At 34.4% G+C, this 20,252-nt stretch overlaps 1 protein-coding gene across 2 annotated transcripts; it reads left to right on the forward strand.

The window, feature by feature from the left end:
* The first annotated feature begins 1,652 nt into the window (after positions 1-1,652).
* LOC113496796 lies at positions 1,653-19,685 on the forward strand. Of its 2 annotated transcripts, none has more exons than XM_026876118.1 (3): positions 1,653-2,228; positions 7,971-8,591; positions 17,966-19,685. In XM_026876118.1, the coding sequence occupies exons 1-3, from the start codon at positions 2,166-2,168 to the stop codon at positions 18,125-18,127; spliced, it is 846 nt and encodes a 281-aa protein (XP_026731919.1). In that variant the 5' UTR covers positions 1,653-2,165; the 3' UTR covers positions 18,128-19,685. The 2 variants fall into 2 exon arrangements, with proteins under 2 accessions (XP_026731919.1, XP_026731920.1); XM_026876119.1 differs by lacking the exon at positions 1,653-2,228 and adding an exon at positions 2,589-2,941 and having other exon boundaries at positions 17,966-19,684.
* Positions 19,686-20,252: the final 567 nt, after the last annotated feature.

A 20,252-nucleotide genomic window follows, 5' to 3' on the forward strand; every position in this document is an offset into this window, starting at 1 on the left:
TTAGTAAGAAAATAAAAGACTGGGTACTGGGATTGTCGCTTGGCTCATATAAAGGCAAGTAAAGTAGTAGCAATTTTAGCACTTACAATTTACAGGCACCCAGATCCGCCTACTGTTACCAACAACAACGTACCTTATTTCAAGAATGGCCACGAATTTTAAAAGTCTATCCTACGGTAAAGATTTTTAATCTATATACTTATACTAATATATAAAGCTGAAGAGTTTGTTTGTTTGTTTGTTTGAACGCGCTAATCTCAGGAACTACTGGTCCAAACTGAAAAATTCTTTTTGTGTTGGATAGACCATTCATCGAGGAAGGCTTTAGGCTATAAACCATCACGCTGCGACTAATAGGAGCAAAAATACAATGGAAAATGTGAAAAAAACAGGGCGGGTATAAATCATAATTTATATCTTCTACCCACGGGGACGAAGTCGCGACAGCTAGTTAGTAAATATAATAGCAAAAAATCCATACTTCGTACAATGAACCAAACAAAAACACGCGGAAAGCAAGTAACGTAATGACAAGACGGATGCATTAATCAATCACCAAATGTTTCAAGGTTACGGTCAGAGTAGTCTTGTACTAAACAACATAACATTCAAAATAACTCCTTAAAATCTCAACAATAGAGTTTACTTTCCCTGGAAGTCATAAACGGACAATAGATTTTGTATAAGATGGATTTCATTTGGTTAATGGTGGCCCAAAAACAAGTGAAGCAATTCCATTGAGGACAATGCTCGGATGGGTGGTCAGCCACGCGTGACGAGTGGCTTGGATTAGATTTCTTATATTATTATAAAGTTTGGAAAAGTGACGACGGGGTAAAAAAAATTGCCACATGCACAAACAGTAGATAAATATACATACATATTATAAGACCTCTGTTTAACAATTAATTGTGTAATATTTGTACCTGTGCTCTATATTAAATGACACACCAGGAATAATGAAAATAACTATTTGGTTAACTTAAACTGTGTGATACAACACAAGCCTTTGTACAATTATTAAATTATGTAACGTTTTACTCACGCGTATTTATCGGGGTAGCCCGACTAGTTTCGGACCCAACCGGAGTCCTTAATCATGAGCAGACGGGATCGCGATCTCGCCGCGTCTGCTCATGATTAACGGGTATTTATCGGGCTACCCCGATAAATACGCGTGAGTAAACCGTTACATCATTTAATAATGAATCAGTCTCACGATAGTTATTATAAAAAAATTGTACAATTATCTGCATACCTACACTTAAATTCTAAAACGTACTTAACTGTTTTCGGAACTGCTCAAATTAAGGAATATGACATTTAGTTTTGATGTCGCAATTGTAAGTTGAGAACAGAATTGATCTTGTTTTTACCGTAATTAAAATTACTTACCTGGAGCGTTTTGTATATTGCGAAATCATCTAAATACGATTTGCTAATATTGATACCAAGGTTCTCAAAAATTTACGCAATACATCGCGTTTAAAATAAATTATCACACTAAATATTATTTAGGAATTAATCGAAATAGAAGAAGAGAAATTTGTTAAAATGTAGAGCTTGTTTTGTATTGTGATAAGAGTATCGGGAGTCAGTCATATTTATTAAAGTTATAAACATACATTCTCAGGAATATGCTTAATTAATTTTTTACATTTTAAGTGTTTTCACTTTCACAGGCCTCTCACCATATCACCTTTTATTGGATGCGTTATTGAGTTGGCTACGACAATTCGACTAGAGTGCTTAGACTAAGTATCCTCATTGACATTATTCCAGAGAAGTAGTCAACGCCTGCACACAAGCTATCTTCATAAATGTCGATGTGGTATTTACCATAATGTATAAGTAGGTAGATATGTCCATTTCTAGGGTTCCGTATCCAAAGGGTAAAACGGAACTCTATCATTGACGGTCCGCTGTCTATCCGCCCGTCCGTCACCAGGCTCTATCTCATGACTCTTGTAAGTCAAACATTTGAGAACCTCCTTTAAATATACACTGACATTATAACTGTCGCCTATTCTAAATGTCATTTCAATTTTGAAACATAACGTGCAATAAAAATGTCACCAATGCAATAATCTGGTTTTAGCTTTTTAGCAACCTGTAATATTAAGATGAGGATAACTTTTTTATGTTGCTGAAATCAGTGCCTACCTATGTATATCTCCATTGCTCCTCCTGTACAGCCTTGCCTACTGCAGAAAACATGCTTTAATAAGGTATCTACACTCAAAATAGTTTCTAGATATCAATATGAACCTCACAATATTTTCGCCACCTGGTACTATCATCTACTCTCCCAAAGCCGGGTAATGCTTCTCCTAAATCGACAGCTTGCCATGCAGCATGCTTTTAGGTAGGAAAATGTTATCGGGCAATTAAGATTTATATAATTAACCACGTGAGCTGGTTCCATGTGGTCCAGGGTAGAAAAACGAGGACGGATTTGGGGGAGACCCTTTGCTTAGCTGAGAAACACAGTTGGCTACTTAACAGTTTTATATGGATAAATATTATAGCAAATAAAGGCTATATCCTCAACCTCAAACAAGTATGTACCTAAGAACATTCCAATAGATCTACCTCATGGATAAAAAAGAACTGTCGCCAAGTATCTGCATGATCAAAATAAATTATAAAACATTGCGATCATAATTAACGTATATTAAAGCTTAATTAATAATAATGTACACCTATATGTGTAACATTAGCGATCAAAACGTTTGCTATGATAATGCGCGCGAGTTGCTGACCGCTGTCACTTCACATGCCGCGCCTGCGCGCAACGCTCGCGTCACAACATATTCAAATTTAACATCGATCGTATATAAGATCGATACATTGACAAAGTGTGTTTTTTTACTTTCATTGTGCAAGTGATTTTGTGTTCTTTTTTTAAGAATTATAAGGAGAAACCATGATTAAATATTTGGTAAGATATTTTTTATTTATTGACTCGCATACTAACTAAATAATGAACGTATTTTTTATTAATTTTACAATAAATGTATTATTTATTCAGACTAATTAATTTCAAATCGAACTATTCGCTTTAGCGGTTACAAAAATTAGACAATAACACATATTTATGTTTAATTTATTATACCATAATATAAATTTTCGCCCACAAAATATGACTGAACGAGGCTTCAATTTCGTGTAATATTTTATACATAGGTCTGTTATTACTAGTAATCATTAACTGTTGTAGACTATCCACTTAAAGTATGAGTCTACAACCACGCCGTTAGGAAATGAAACTTTTACTATCAATCCATTTCCTACAATTATTTACATAAGGTACTAAAAGTCTCCTTAATTTTATGGCCAATAAACATTATATTACAGCACAACTTGAATCCGTGTGATGTAATATTTTCTTCATTGAGGACCTGTATTAATTACCTGTATTTATAAAGTGTACAATATTACTATTACAATATTACTAGAAAACCATCCTACAGCTTTAACATTTTTATACAAATAAGATTTATTTTAATATTCGAACTCTTATTCAGGGTGCGTATCCGTTAAAGCGGAGACTGACAGAGCCGGCTAAATATTTTTTTACATACTTCTCATTAACCCCGACTAGACTTTGTTTGGCCAATTACTGCCAGCTGTACTCGACTCTGCCCATCTTCGCGTCAATGGAAACGCGCTTTAAATAACAGGCACGTTACGAACATAGTTTTCTACAGTTGAAAAATAAATAACCGAAGCTGACACCTTAACTAATTAGAGTATGTTGGTTTTTGTGCAATAAATCAATTACACTGGGTAAATAAACCTGCTAGATTATAATTTACGTTCCTCCAGTCCACGCATTATTAACACAATAAAATAGAGAGCGTCGTTACACAGCACACACAATACTCATACATAGATATTATTATTACCGATTACTTATGTAAATCTTGTAACATAATCAAATATAAAATATATTCTAACTAGCTTACCTAGTCTGGCATCCTTATCCTGGATGTCATTTCAAGCGATTGGAATATAAGATAGTCTGAAAAGAAAGAAAAATAACACAATTATTTTAAATTTTAAATAACATCTTTTTTTAATCGAAACCTTCAAACTAGAGCGCCATAAAAACGCAGGCAAAAATATATTTAAACTTTATTATGGCTTATTTGTTCAGTGATATATGCACACGTAGTAGAATTGTATAGAAGATATTTATTCATTTTGGTATATAACATGCCATCGAAGAGCTGTATGACTTAGCTGTGCTCTTAGTGTCTCTTAATTATAAATTATTTATAATTCGATACATAACGTGGTGACGTTAAAACCCCATGTGTTGCAATAGTTTCAATTAATTAGAGACAGAGACATAAGGATGTTATGAAGAGGTTACTTAAACGTTAGCATAAACTATCATAATAATAAGATGAGATAATCCGAAAGAAATTTCGACCCTATCTTACAAAATCGGAGTCAAAGAAAAATAATAGCATGATTAGAGAAAAGGAACTTATTCAGCGTAGATAATAGTCTCTATATCATCACAAAATCAGCGCCCAAGAACTCAAAGAAATATCTTGAGAAAAAAAATCTTCAAATGTTCGTTTTTGACTTTGGCATAAAACTTCCAACGTTATTGTAATAGCTTAACACTTATGATCATAGATCACATAAGTTTTCTCTTAAGACTTATACAAACAGTTCACTTGAACAATATATAAGGTCATGTGAGGATTAAGCTTATCTCTCAAAGGCGTGGCAGTTTCAAAACTATCGCACTTACTAGCATCATTCACCTTGGTCTACTTGCCTGCAGATTCTCAATCGTTATATATTTGTCCTCTATTAAACCATAAAACCCATTAAAATATACGTTCGAAATTCTTCACTTAAGGCATGTTACTTGTTTTGAAACTTTAATTTTATTACATGCATAAGAAATCGATTACTCGAGTATTTATTACAATCTTCTTAATTGAGTTTTGGATGATCGGCGTGTGGGCTGAAGAGATGGATGAATGTAATAGGACCATTAAGAGCCGGGTGGCATCTGAGGAGGTTTGCAGGTATTCATAATAATAATGTGGTATGGGTTGTTCTCATTCGTGCTTATCTGGATCACCTTAAGAGAGAGAAGACAAGCAGATTAATTATTTTAGATGTAATTTAGTAAACGTGACCTTAATCGTCAACATGTCAATGATTCAGTCTGAAAAACAATCTGCTGGAAATCGTTCTAGTTCTTCTTTACTCCTTATACTTCCTATTTTAAAATTCCAAATACATATTTTGAGCTTATTAACATAATAACCTAATCTATTTTTAGAGAGGCATATTATGAATTCGGTTTCGAGGACGGATTTCCTGCGCACGCGCTTAATGCTGAAGATTCAAAACCAATTACAATTTATCGATTACCTGTGATGAGCAATTAATGTCAATTATATTATTTGCTTAACTAACTCATTATCTAGTTAACATTGTGGCAACGTTTGTTGAAGGCGAGATCGAAGGCTAAAAATCAAGTCATGAATTTTTTCAGCGTTGTATTTTGAACATGAACATTGGTAATGGGCAACTCGAAGATGCCTAGTAAAAACTATTGCGACTTGCGACTCCCGCAATATTTAAATCCTTGTGTTGGGGTGCGGGTGGTTGCACAAACATTCAAGTCACTTGCACAGGACAAGTATTCGTGATTCTCATAAATACTCCTCCACGCGGGAATCGAACCTACAACACTTCACGTCCGTGGGTTTAGCAATGGCCTATCCTACCCTGCTTTCTGAGCATTCCATGAAAAATGAAGCAAATACTATTAAAATGCAGAATCTAAACTAATTACCCCAACACTCATCTGGCAGAGTCCGCCAGATAAGTTCACATAATAATCTTTGGAACAATAAACTTGAGAAAACTGATCGGAGACCACACGGTAGAGGTCAGATGGGTCGAGTGTTGCTTCATGTCAATCATGTTCTGTGAACAAAGTTTCAAACTAACGTGTTATGTGTATCTTACATTTCCGTTATTTAAAATCTATTTCATTCAGGTGCAAGGTTTTATAACGTCTTTTAATAGAGATAAATTGTCATTTAATTTGAAAAAAGTCTTGTGTTATGAATAATTGATTACGGAAGAGCCTAAAAAAGTAATTTTCAAAATCAAAATCAAAAGTTTATGTTTTAAGACGGTTCCAAAATATCGTTCTTATGAAGAAGTACAGGCAAGAAACTATAAGTTACTCTGTTTTAAAGTTTTGAATAATTTGCTTGCGAGTGAATTTCAAAACATAAAATATTAATACTTTCTGTAAATAAATACTACAAGTGTGTCGTTAATTCTAAAGAGCGGCACCTATTTGTTAAATCTGGTTTCATATATCACTGTTTCAAAAGTGATGTTTGCGTGTTAGTAACATCTCTTAATTACCTACTGTGAAGTCGTATAGAGTTTTATGTGAGCGGTCTCCTAATAAAATAACAAACAGTACAGACACTTCTAAGATGTTTCAACAAGTGAATTTATTTTTTGTAAATGTTCATGAGATATTGAAATTGCACAAGGAAAAGAAATTAGAATATGTAGTGTATCAAATCCAAGTTTAAGCGCTTTAAATACGTCCGTCCGTTGGTGATAGTAAGATTATTAAAATTTTCAAAAACGATGTAGGTATTCGATTTGCCCCAAAGAAGTAGCAAAAATAAACATTGAGTTTAAGCAACTTTGGTGCGGTCATAAATTAAATGGGTTTTCTACTTGGACAGGACCCTCACTGTCGAGTGTCCGATTCGCACCTGACCGGTTATTTAAATACCGATTAAACAATCATTTTCATTAGTTTAAAATTGATGCTTGTCCGTCACGCACTTAGTCTAAATATTAATTACCAAACAGAATTCAGGTAAACATTTAGGAAATATAATCAACGACTTCCTTCGAATATTTTAAAACGGCCTTACTGTTACAAATTTAATATTCAACCCAGTATCCCTTGTTACGGGCAGTTGGACGCTAATACGTTGCGTGTGTGGTAAGCAGAGCTGTTGCCCAACACTACGGTATTCGACTTCAAACAATGTATCGTTAAAAAGATAGAATTATTGCCATTCACAAGGCTGATATGTAATTGGGTTTGTTTTTGTTTCTATACAACCTTCTGCTGAACCATTTTCCCAAACTGTATTGAGGTCAGATTTCCGAAATGATGGAACTGTCAAAATATTAAAAGATTTGCTACCGACCATTTCTTGAATGCCTGGCCCTTGAGAAAAAAAAAGTATTAATAAGTACACTATATAATCTTTATCAAGTTGATATTGTCATAAAAGAAACGTGTTTAATGTTTTTAACATTGAAACTAAAGCACATTCGAAGAAGACTCATTTCAATTCACACTTTATAATTTATTTTGCGACCATATCAACTCATCCAAAAATTACATAACTAAATCGTCACAGAATAACACACATCTACACGACACCAAAACAGCCGCAAACGTATGGTAATAGAGTGAAAACAAACATTCTTTTAATTGGCATCAAACACTTGGTTAGGTAACCACAACGCAATGGCAAGTGCTCCATAAAACAATGACTATAGAGACCGGTTTCGAAAAACAACTCGGCTACCAGTTCTTTCGTAGTTCGTTACACGGAAACTGGTTGTAAGTCGGTCGAAGCATTGACCATGTGGGCCTGATGATGGCTGCTGATTAAAGGACATCAGATTAGTCAGGAACAGCCTTGTTGGAGAACAATGCTGAGAATCCTTTAATTAGGGTGGTTGCGAATTTTGGACAACTTGAGCTGTGCGAAAAACGCAGATTAAAAAGATAAGATTGCAAAAATTGTACCGGCCAGTACTTAATCAGATTATTTTAAATAAAACAATTAATTTTTTCCTTTTTCGAGTTATGCAGATGATGAACAATAAACATTTCTCAAACTCTATTATGTATTCTAATAAAGACTTCTTGTCACCAGGTGCCATTATTATTAGTCGTATCATCAGCGACCTCTCTTCGGCGGGTCACAGGCGCAAAGCAATCTGCTGCATCCGAGTCACAAATAAAATTCGCCATTGAAAACAAGTACGATGACACTGGACCGGGAGCGAAGAAACCAGAGTACGCTTACAGCACTTACAAGACTTTGGAGGATGCCTTGATTGCGTACCTCGATGACCCCGACACAAAACTACCAGAACACGAAAGAGCTAAAGCCATAAACAAGTTAACACAGTCGCCTTACTTCAGGCCTCCCCCGCTGTCAAACAAATTCCATCAGAGCGGAGAATACCAATTGCTTGACAAGCTACAGTTCCGACCTCTAAACCAAGAGATAGTGTACAACTTCCCCGCTAGTAAAATTTTCTTCCCTGAAGATACCAAGCTTGGTAAAATAGGAGTTAGAGAGTTAGAAGCAAATGATATTGTGAATCATTATGGTCCGGAGCAGAAGTTGGAGCCGTTCAAGTTCCATAAGATCCAGTCGGTGCGCGGCAGCCCCCTGAGCCTGGCGCACTACACACGGGACCCGGATGTCAAGCAGGCGTTTGAGCAGTTTGATCCTCATCCCAAGTACAGCTTCTCATACGGAGTGCATGTAAGTAGCCTTTCTGTTATCACTCTCATCATCTTGCAAGTTAAAAGCAACTGAGAAAAGGCGTCAACATTACTTTTTAGTTTCCTCGTACAAGACTAGCTGTTGCCCACCATTTGCCCTATCTTTCAAGTTGGATCAAGCTGCATATGGTGTGCAAATTTAATTGAAATTGACATGAACATGTTTTGAATTAAGATTAATGAATAATAATAAAATATATAAATTTCCAAACCAGGTAGACACTAACAGTATAAAAACTAATAACATAAAACTAGTCACTTACATCGATCAAAGCCTGAACATCAAATTACGTATTTATTGTTGATCGTCGTGATCTACCTATTTATTAGCACGATACGATGATTATCTGGTTCAATTACCTTAAACAATTGGGTCATTAGACAATGATGCCAGTTTGTCAGAGCGTCAGTTTTTCAATGAAACGTAGTCTGTAGTAGTAGTAAATTGTTAGTAAATAAACGCATCGATGAAGACAAGTTAAGGTTAAAGAATAGTAGCTTGATATTATTGATTGGATAACGGATAAATTCCCAAATAAGACAAGCATTTGTGTGATCCACGAATGGTTGTTCTGAGTCAGGGTGTCTTTGCGCAAGTGATTTCTTGGACCCTCCGCCACACAAGGATTAAATTCCTTGCTGGTTATGCTGCGAGCTCTATAAGATAACATTAAAAACTCAGCTCGTTTGGAATGTATGATATTGTAAACATATTCAATAATTAATTCTACGATTGTATGTTGAGTAAGCACTCACACATTGTTGTTTTGTAAACACTTATGTTGACAGCGTAAACACTAGTAATTGTAGAGCAAACTGTTTTATATGAGTAGGTATTTGTTATAGTTTTGATGAGACTAAAAATGTCCATCGATCAATAAAACTTGTTTAAGAATTCTGAGTTCATTTCTAGGATAGGGCAGAAGTAAAGCCTCCATCTAAAACACTCAAGGCAAGTTCATAGTATTACACGAATGTGTGCTACGATAATCAATTTTATTATGTGACAAGGAGCTTAGTTCCTGATGGCAACTTACATAAGACTAACGCCATCGCGAAAATTAATAATGAAACCTTATTAACATCACATTAGCATGGCGTTTCTCAAGAAACTGGCAAATATTAGCATATTTAAGTCTTCATTGGAAATAAGAAAGTTATAAGAACTGGTTCCCCACACCATTGCGACACTGGCCTTGTTTCACCACCATCTGTCTCGTAGTAAGCAAAAAATGTTAACTCAATCTTATTTGATACACTTTTAGTATAACAGCTGCCTTATATGTTTAGACTTTGACATTGTGAAACATTTTCTCCTTATAATCACGTTGCTTCATGACTCATGATACTGGGTTGACCAAAGAAGAAAACCTTTTGAAGGCCTCAGCCACTCGGCTATCCTTCCGAATCTATCATCTTTCATAAGTACATAGGTAGTGAATATACTAAAGAAATAAAAAAATAAGCTCAGAAGCTCCTCAAATATCCAGAATTGCTTATTTTAGTCAGTCCAAATGAATCAGCACCGACCTTACTCTTCCTGTTTACATACCACGAACATATCACCAAGTGGAATGATGAAGTGCACGCGAACGCGATACATAAATGGCTCATTTTACGACGTTTGAAGAGATAGACGTAACCTTTTATAGGAGTTTCTGGAATTGCTTTACATAACACATTAAGCTTTATAAACAGTGGCTCTTCGTATCAAGCAAGAAAGATTAGCGTTCAAGAGACCAACGCTTAATAGAACAGTATCACAGAATTATAAATTGTAATGGAACGTTGTAGAGTAAAGCCGACTTTTTATTAAGTAAAAACAATCAATAATGAGCTAAAGAACTCCTTTTCATCAGAAAATAGTAATGTAATACTTAGAGGATAAACCACTATGCCAAACTTTAATAACTAACCGAACCATGAACGTCATATAATTATGAATTCAGAAGCCAGCACTCAGATGACGAACAAACAGCTTAAATAAAAATAAACGAAGAACAACAAAATAACTAAGAACACAGTTTGTGCAAACCAGGAAGAAAGCAATAGTCAGATGTCCGAACAAACGTCTATAATTTAACAACAAACAAGTATTCATGCAAAACTAGTAACGCATATTATAAGCAATGTGTGAACCTGGGTGTTGAGGCGTGACGCCAGCTTTCTATTTGACGCCAGTCTGAACCTTGCTGGTTATAGTTAGGACATCATTTCCTGGAAGTGTGGGTCAATTGAATATTCCATTGTATTGAGAAACTGTTCTAGAATGTTCCATTACTTCCATTTTAAACCTCCAAAAAGAAGGAGGTTTAAAATCGTCTGTTTTGTTTTTTTTATGTTATTTCGTCGAAGAATGTAGAACTTTGGACTGGATGAGCTGATTTTGTTGATTTTCTCTAATATATCGTGTACTTTGCTAATAGTAATATAATCATATCCAATTTATATTTTAATTACATGTCGCTTGTATGTTTTTTCTGGTAGGTATTATAAGTTTTCACTCTACTTTTTATTTTCAATCTGAGAGGTTCATTTAAGAATATCATTTGTTCAATAACAATAAAATTATTGCCTTATTACGTAACAGTGCATCTAGACTGGAAATTGACTTCTTAATTATAAAAAACGTACATGACATGAGTAACAGAGAACGTGTCTTTCAGTGACAAAATAAAAACAAGTAATATATTCGATATTTTACTTGGTTTGATCACGCAACCGCAGACCAGACACTTTCTTCTGATTATGTTCCCTTTGTATTTCGAAAAAAACAATCACAAAAACCATACCCATTTATTGTCTGTAAATGACTCTATGTAGAAAGTTAAATAAAAGAAAAAGTTGCAGTTACTAATAAATATAAAAAAGGTTAACAGCCGTATGTTTACCTACGCAGTGTTTGTATCTTAATTTATCATTTCCAATAGATCAATCCTTTCCTCCCCAACATTTGCAACAATCCATTTTTTTGTCAAAAAAATAAAATAGCTTGCAAGCAAATGACAATACTAATACTACAAATAGTCAGTCTCTACATTTAGTTTCATTCAAGAGATCTTATCTGACATCAAAAGTCAAGTTCACGAACGTAATGCAATTGTTAAGACATTACATTATTAATATTGTTACACGCTTTAGTAATCAGAGCATTTTGACAAGTACGTCATGAGAAGTCGTGACCGAATCAAGGTTAAAGGCACGTAAAGCTGTCGAAAATAATCGTGAGGCTTGACTATGACAATGTTGTCACTAGTGTATATTATTAAAGGTCTCCCGTATACGTAAATTTTGTCCTTGTGTCACTGGGAAACCCTTGCCTTGTTTCACAAACTGGGAGAGGTTCGATCACACAAATGCCATTCCTGCGTGGGGATCGAACCCGCGACACGTCAGGATCATTGGGTTTGGCGTAGTGACCAGAACCACTCAGCTATCTGTTCAGTATTTTTTGGTTAATAATTCTTCTTCGAAAATAGAGCATACTTTGCTCTTTAAACTTGGCTTATATCTGCCAAAATCACCCTTAGCCATCATTTATTAACTGCAAATATTTCTACTGAGTAACAAATTCATGACAATCATTTTCCGATAACCATAATTTGCGAGGCATTCTATACAATTTGCAAAACAATCTAATGGTTTAATAATCACATGATTGCCGGTTATAAATCAAGTGCAATAAATGTCAGTTCGATGTTCAGTTAGACAAACTCAAATTGCCTTTGTGTTGAGGTTGGCGTTAGGTACGCTACTTACGTAGAAAAAAATAGGTTTTAAATAAAGAATAGAATTAGTCTTTACTTCCTACGTTTTTATACACTTACTTTTCTTGTTTGTTTGTCGGTGCGGTTGGATTTTTGCTCCCTAAATTTTGAGGCATTTCCGGATAAACTATCAGGCTGAAATTTTCAGGGTAGCTTCAAAACCGATGGCAATGCAATTTATAACTATAAAACGGCTGGATCGATTTTGACAAAATTTGAATGGAGTGACATTTAAAAACGTGGGTTTTTACATGTTTAAAATCTATCAATTTTATGTAATGTGGCAATGTAGCAACTCCATTTTTTTACACCAGTTTTTATTTCCATCTGGACTGGAGATGCCTGATACGTGCAGTGTAGAGCACCTTCTCGCTTCCACAGTGGCGACAAGCTTGCTTTAAGTACTTATAATAGAGCCACTGAACCAGAGTTTCATCGTCTGTCAATCGGACAACAATTACAACCTTATTGAATAATGAGTGATCAGCATTGTTCGAGTTGAAGTAGAACTACATTCCTGATAAGATAATTAAAAGTTATGTGCCTTGTGGTTATATTGTATCAAGGTGAACCTACACGTATAGCCTACAGTTAGTCGAATTTGAATTTTGTAATGCAATCAGATTTAGCATTGTTGTCAGTACAATAGTGATGTTACTTTGAATCAGCTGTGATACGTCATAGAGCAATCGATCCTGATAAATTAGTATTTTATTTTAATTTAATTTACTTTTATCAGTAACAAGCCTCTCTATAGTAAGTAAACTTTGAAATTAATAGGGCTGACTTTTATTTGTATTCTTACGTTTTTAAACTATGTAAGAATCGTATCCGGGACGTTGCGTCGCAGCTGCGCAGGCGCAACAATTAGTAATCGATATAGCCAAGTAATTTTAACAGAACATAATAATTCATTTTTACTTTAAATACGTATTTAATCAGGTAAATCATTTTTATGGATTGTTAAAATATAACGAAAACTGAATATCAGGTTCTTTTTATGAAGTCCTCGTTTTGCACGTATTTGTGATATCCATCTGTCCGTCATCTGGTTGACCGTACTGAATCGTGATAGCTATTGAATGTTATTTTTTTCAGATAATAATTTTCTATCGCCACTATAACAAATATACCTCATGGTCTACTGAAACCTAAGATCGCGTCGATCGAGACCAGCAACGACTGTTGTGGCATATATTTGTTTCACTACCATCGAAACAATAATTATTAAAAACTATCATTTTTACTCATATTCATCTTTACTACGTACCTAATTACAAAATTAAATTATAATCTTATGTATCTGAAAGACTCGAGTTTACAATTATTTTCGCACGATCGTAATAAGTAGCTCTGTTTTTATGTAATCAATGAATTACTGGTATTTCCATACAATCAACTAGTTATTCATCGAACCGCTAATTACTTTTACTTAATAATAAGTTCGTAGTTAACTGAGCCTAGACGTACAGACAGACACATTATTTAATCTGCATTAAGATAAAACAGAAAAAGAAGTACTATAATTTATTGAATTTAGAAAATAGAAGATAAAATGGAAAATTTAAAATATTTCACCCTCCACAACTTTTAAATTGCTCTACCGAAGTCTAAAGGCACTTGCCTATAATTCACCTTTAATACAGACACGTCAAACTTTAACTCGTCTCGTTTTGCGTCGGGGATTCGTATTGCGATTTCAAATCAGCATTTGAGAATCCTCATGAAGTTGAGGTACTCTTTATTGTTATCTCAACTCAAATCGACAAACCAGGTAACAAAGAAGCATAGTAACCTAAAAGACAACATAACCTAAAAGAAGCATAGTTACCTAAAACTTAAAAAGAAGGTTTTTAAATAAGTCAACATAAAAAACACAACTTGGTCTATCAATCCAAGCTGTAATTGTCAACAATAGACATAGTTATAACGACAGTAACTTTCTCGCGACAGGCGACGCATTCTAACTGTACTATCATTATCTTGGCTGGTTCCGTTTAGATCACTTTCTCTAGAAGTCGGGACTTAGGTAAATGGTTGTCCACTGACATTAACATTCCGTGCTTATCTCCTATTACTTAATAGTGAACTTCTGTCCGATTGCCAATATTAGTACATCTGAATGTTTCTTCTGCCTATGCCTATAATCCATATGTTCAAGTAGGTACCTTTTTACAGAAAGGTAAATAATCTTAGTGTATCTTTATCGTTTAAATATAGTTACGAAAAAATACGACACAATCTTTTTTGTCACTGTCACCCGGTCTTTTAATAGTAAAACAACATTAAAAATTACCAAATCAAATATACGGCTGAAAAATACCTATCGTTTATTTAATAACACTGTGTAAACTAAACAAAGAAAATTGTGGAGGATGAAAATAAAATCTAAATATAAGGTACAAGTAAAATCACGCAGCAAGATCACCACTACCATAATTAAGCAACTTATTACACTTTGCATTTAAATAAATCCTTGTTACTAATAAAACTAAGGCAGACATATTACTTGGAGAAAATTAATTCCATTGACTTTGCGTAATACATTTTTCGCACCTCAATTTAGTGAGGTTAATAGGCGTATTAATGGACCTTGCACATATATTATATTAATGACTATTACAAATTATCGTTTAGTGCAATCTGATTAGGGAGCTGTCATTCACAAGGACCTTCCGACGAAAAAAGTTAATTAGCATTACTTGGAAATAAATGCAAATTAGAATCAACTCTGTTACTTACAAAATGCAAGGAAATGTACTGAAAATAATTATGAAAAAAATAGGATGTGTAGAAGGATTTTGAATTAGCCTGTTTCCCGGCTGCGGCAAAGATGCTAGGAATAGGGTACAGCAGTAAGATGGTATTTAAAATAATTTAATTATAAATAAAATCAAACCTTAATTACGTGGAAAAATAACAAATCAATTGTGTTTTTTTAGGAAACTGAGAGAAAAGTTGTTCACAATCACATTATCATTGACTAACATAACGTGTTTTATAATCTTTAAACTGGGGCAGATCCATATGTATTACTAACGTAACGTGAAACAAGTGAGAGCACACACAAACTCATTCAATACGCTCAATGTTAACACAAAACACGTACGATAATCTGACAAGTTGTACTACTTCCATTGCTCGTTGAATAAGAAGCTCAGAAGCCTTGGTCCATACATTCTCGTTAATAGGCATCGCACAGTGGGAATGTGGTCGGAATTCGTTGCCAGTAGGAAGTAAAACGTAGGCGTGGCACCTTACGTAAACTTGAAGTACCGACTTTCGTGTGATTTGCAGAGCGATGGATGAAGGACATCGAGCGATTGTGAAATAAATAAAAAGAGGAAAAATATATTTTGGAATTAATTACTTCCACTTTAAATTTATAATGAGTGCATACATACATGCCAATTGACGTATTCAAAATAATTAAAGCACCGTTTTTCAGGGTCATTAATTTGTTGAACGAGGGACTTCTAAAAATTTACAGCGTCGCGGTCGTAACAAACGCCTTTGACCTTATAAGTACACACGCGCCTGCGCAAATGCGTATACGCATACTTTTTATTTGTAACCTTGGACTTGTGCCCACATATCACCTCTGTGTAGAAGAAAATAAACCTTATTGCACCAAGTTGAGGTTCATACTGGCTTGTTTAGAACTGCACGCAAAACATAATTTGCGAAAACCATACAGCTATTCAAAAAGTAAGCCTCTGTTAATAAATTAAGATTTATTTTTCTATATCAAACGTCTTTGTATTGCAAACTTGAAATGCGACGGTTTTTTTTGTAATTAGAACTATTTGTAATGGTCTTTTCTATAATTAGGTATGTTAGTAATAATATTGTAGGTACTGCTGCGGTTTTTATTGATATTGACAATTAGGTGCGTGTAATGATACTAAACTAGTTATAATGTTAGTAGAGTGTATCTGAATTTTCGGAACGCAGTAGACAAATTCTCAATTCTCAGACTGAAAACACACACCAAATATATATTTACATAAGTCAGGAAATCAAGGCCCCCTTTCCGCTAGTAACAATTGCCGATGAATGAATGAAAATCGGATTAAAATATTGGTATACTCCTAAACGTTTCCACATCCATTCATTCATCGGCAATTGTCAAGAGCAAAATAGGGATTCCTACCTTAAGGAAAAATCGACAGTTAATTGAGTCTTAGCCCGCATACTTAATTTAATATTGAACCTTTTGTGAAAAGGATTTTGAAAATTGGGAAAAATTGCAGTATTTATTGCCGATGATATTCGAAACAACATGCATTCATTAGACAAGCACAGTGTGTAACGTCTTCTATGTGGGCGGAAAAGGCCTTGCAAAGGAATTATAACAAACTGCTATTAATAAGAAATTAAGACAAAAGACCTGTCACCCACATAAGACCTACTGACATGTTAAATTAATACATTTATTCTTAATCCCTCCAATTTTTTTTTCGACCTTGGTATAAAAGTCTTTAAGGCTCTTAAGGTCTCTAAGCCGCAATTAACAAATAAAAAAAGGCCTTATGCATTTTGACAACACAATAATTGGAAATTAATTGTATTGACAGTAAGTGTTCCGCCCCGTTCTGAAATTATTGCGTTAGTAAAATGCTTAGGAGAATATGAATAGAGCAAAAATCTAATTTTCATTAATTCATCGGCTATTGTAAATAGCAGAATTGGGGCCCTACCTGGTTTAACAGTGACGAGAGATAATTGAATATTGTTATTATCAAAGCCAGCCTAGATTTGAATATTATTTGGTCAGCTTGCCTAGCCTTTCTAGTTTTTAATGCGTAGTTATTACCCCGAACTGTACTTAGTTACCGGTTCTAGTTGCATACCATACTTTACCTGGAACTATTTTATTTTTTATTTGACCTTCACAATCCTTGTGGTTAATACGGATCCTAAGTCTTGCCAGTTCGCTAATTACTTATACTTTATTGTCATTATGCTATGACCAAGCAGAAAGTCAAGCAGAAATCGGGTTAACGATTTCGGATACATTACTTGCAAATACACGATACCTGTATCTAGTTACCACCCTATTATTATACTCTAATAAATAGCCTATTGTCTAGAATTATGTGTCTAAAATAAGCACTTAATAGCGGCACGATTTTGAACTTCTATTTTAACCTTAGCAAATGTATAATGGTGGTACAAAGTGGAAGCATGTTAAACATATTGTGTTTGGACTGAAATGTCAGTTGTAAAGTGGTGGATAACATTTACTGAGCGGCTTTTGTTTTTGACTGACATATTCGAATCTAGATTATTTCCAGCTTGTTTTTTTTTTCAAGTTTAGTATATTGTTTAGTTTAATATATACTTATCAGTTGCGAGGCAGGAACTTTTTCAAATGTTGTTCCGAGGGACTTGGCTGCAGCAGTCAAACATTGGCAAGCAGATTATTAAATTTTGACTAAAGGTCGACGTGGTTTTTTTCCGTAGGTACTCAATCAGATTGCCTAGTACATTAAAAAACACAATACAATTACAACGTTCCTGCAGCATTTCAAACCAAGTAAACATAAATAATATAAATATCAATGAGCCTTTTTGTGATTTCCAGGATAAGACCACAGGCGACTCTAAGTCAGCGCATGAGTCGCGAGATGGCGGCACCGTCCACGGGTTCTACAGCTTCATGGACGCTGACGGCAAGACGCGAACTGTGCACTACACGGCGGACGATCAGCAAGGGTTTAGAGCAACCGTCAATAAAGGGAACTAGTGGAACTAGTGCTATAGGATTAAGGTTAGGATAGACTACGTGACTCTAGCTCAATATTCACCTCTTACAACGACCAGGAACAATGGTAGACGTGTTTTACAATACACAGTATCTAACTGTCATGGAATATGTATCTAAAAATATTTAAACACTGTAAATAAGTTATTAATAGTATTTGATTGACGTCGAATTTATTTCTCGGTTCTATTTATTTTTCTGGTCGTTGCATCCTACATTTGTTATTGCACACCAAGAATTTCTTGTCACGGCCATTATAAACATGATGAGTAAATGAATTAATCTTCGTTCAAAGTTATCACAAATACATCTATCTATTTAGTCAGTGGAATGCGATATATATGACTATGTTAAGACTATTATGAAAATATTGTGAACATCAGTCATTGTTATGAAAATACATAGTTGCTGCATATATTCAAACAGTACACAGCGTGATCCCAAGCGGGCGACTATCAAATCGCTATTATACATGAAACATAAACTTTGACGACCTCCGTGGTCGAGTGGCGTACGCACTGGTTTCAAGGTGGCGCCAGCTCTGAGGTCCCAGGTACGATCCCCGGTCGGGTCAATGTAAAAATTCACATTTCTACATTGTCTCGGGTCTGGGTGTTTGTGGTACCAGCGTTGTATCTGAATTCCATAACACAATTGCTTTAGCAACTTACTTTGGGTTCAGAACAATGTATGTGATGTTGTCCGCATTTATAAACTTATAGAAGGAAGCGCCATATGGGAGACGCGCGCGTGTCATTGATAGTACATGGCGATTAACTTGAATTTATTGCTGGGTGATTCTCGGTTTCCTTTACTCATCGGTACCCCATATAAAATGTAGAGAAAAAAAATATGTATTCAACCGTGACTATCGAGCCTTCTGTTATATAAATATCTTTTTTTATGTCGACGAAACAAAAAGCCGAATAACCGTACCATTAGAATGATAACTTTGATAAAAGGTAATTTGTTGCAAGTAAGCGTGTAGCTATATGTATTTCATAAGGCGTTTACAGTCAGCATCTGAAACTCAATCTCACTTAATTTAATCTTGCCATATTAATTGCTACGTTGGATGTTTATTTTTTGTATGTATTGTAATTAAATTGTTATTTAAATGAACGTTTCACTCTATTTAGTCAATGCAAGCTAGGGATAAAAATGTTTCTTTTAAACAATATTTGTGCTGTATTATTGTAATATTTTTAAAACCTGTTGATAAGGTATGTGAATTTGATATCATAGTTGCAAATATATATTTTTAGTTTTTACAATATAAACACTGTGCAGGGAAACGGTTACAAAGGAGTCTATTTACTTATAAATTGTGTAAATAAATCATTTTATTGTTTATACCTCATTTTATACGAAACTTTAATTTAAATAAACTAATTTTAATATACAGTGTCTTACTTTATTTGATGTTATTGGCTTGTATTGTAATCACGCCTTCTACAAATTAAATAGCAATGTTACTGTCAAGAAAAATCAGGGACCTAAAAACGCCTTAACGGAATATTAGAGCAATGACATCTTAATATTATTAGATTAGTTATTAAATATTTTAGCTATAGGTTTATAATGCATTTAAACTACTATACCTAGTTAATAAACAAATGAGTAGGAGTTATAAAAATAAAAATAAATGTCAATTTTATGTAGCCAAAGCTTTACAGTAACAACATGTTGAAAATGATTTGCTTTCATATGGGTTCCAAAGTGTGTCAAACAATAACTTACCTAAATCATAAATTTTGAATGAATTGAATATATAATTGAATATATGAATATATAATATATAATGTACCTTTTTAGTTATTGTAGCATCGATTGCAGGTTCAAATCTCATGCAAGCTAAATGACAATTTTATTCATGTGTTTCCAACACTAACGAAAACGTCGTTAGAAAATACGTATTTTATGGAATTACTAGCATGTGAGCCAACACAGGTTCACCCTCTGTTTCCTTACCCCCTTATTCCGATTGGACGGCGAAACGACAAGATATCAGGCGTAGATCCCATAATTTTTCATGAATTCCGAAACAAAATCGACGATATTAATTTCTAAAATGCAAACCACATTCTAAAATTCTCTGCGTGTCTCG

This window comes from Trichoplusia ni, chromosome 8, assembly GCF_003590095.1.
Source record: "Trichoplusia ni isolate ovarian cell line Hi5 chromosome 8, tn1, whole genome shotgun sequence".
Lineage (NCBI taxonomy): Eukaryota > Metazoa > Arthropoda > Insecta > Lepidoptera > Noctuidae > Trichoplusia > Trichoplusia ni.

Coding starts and splice junctions, on each gene's coding strand:
- LOC113496796 (XM_026876118.1), top strand. CDS start 2,166: ATGTATATCTCCATTGCTCCTCCTGTACAGCCTTGCCTACTGCAGAAA. Junction 2,229..7,970: donor AGAAAACATGCTTTAATAAG/GTATCTACACTC, acceptor TCTTGTCACCAG/GTGCCATTATTATTAGTCGT. Junction 8,592..17,965: donor GCTTCTCATACGGAGTGCAT/GTAAGTAGCCTT, acceptor TGTGATTTCCAG/GATAAGACCACAGGCGACTC.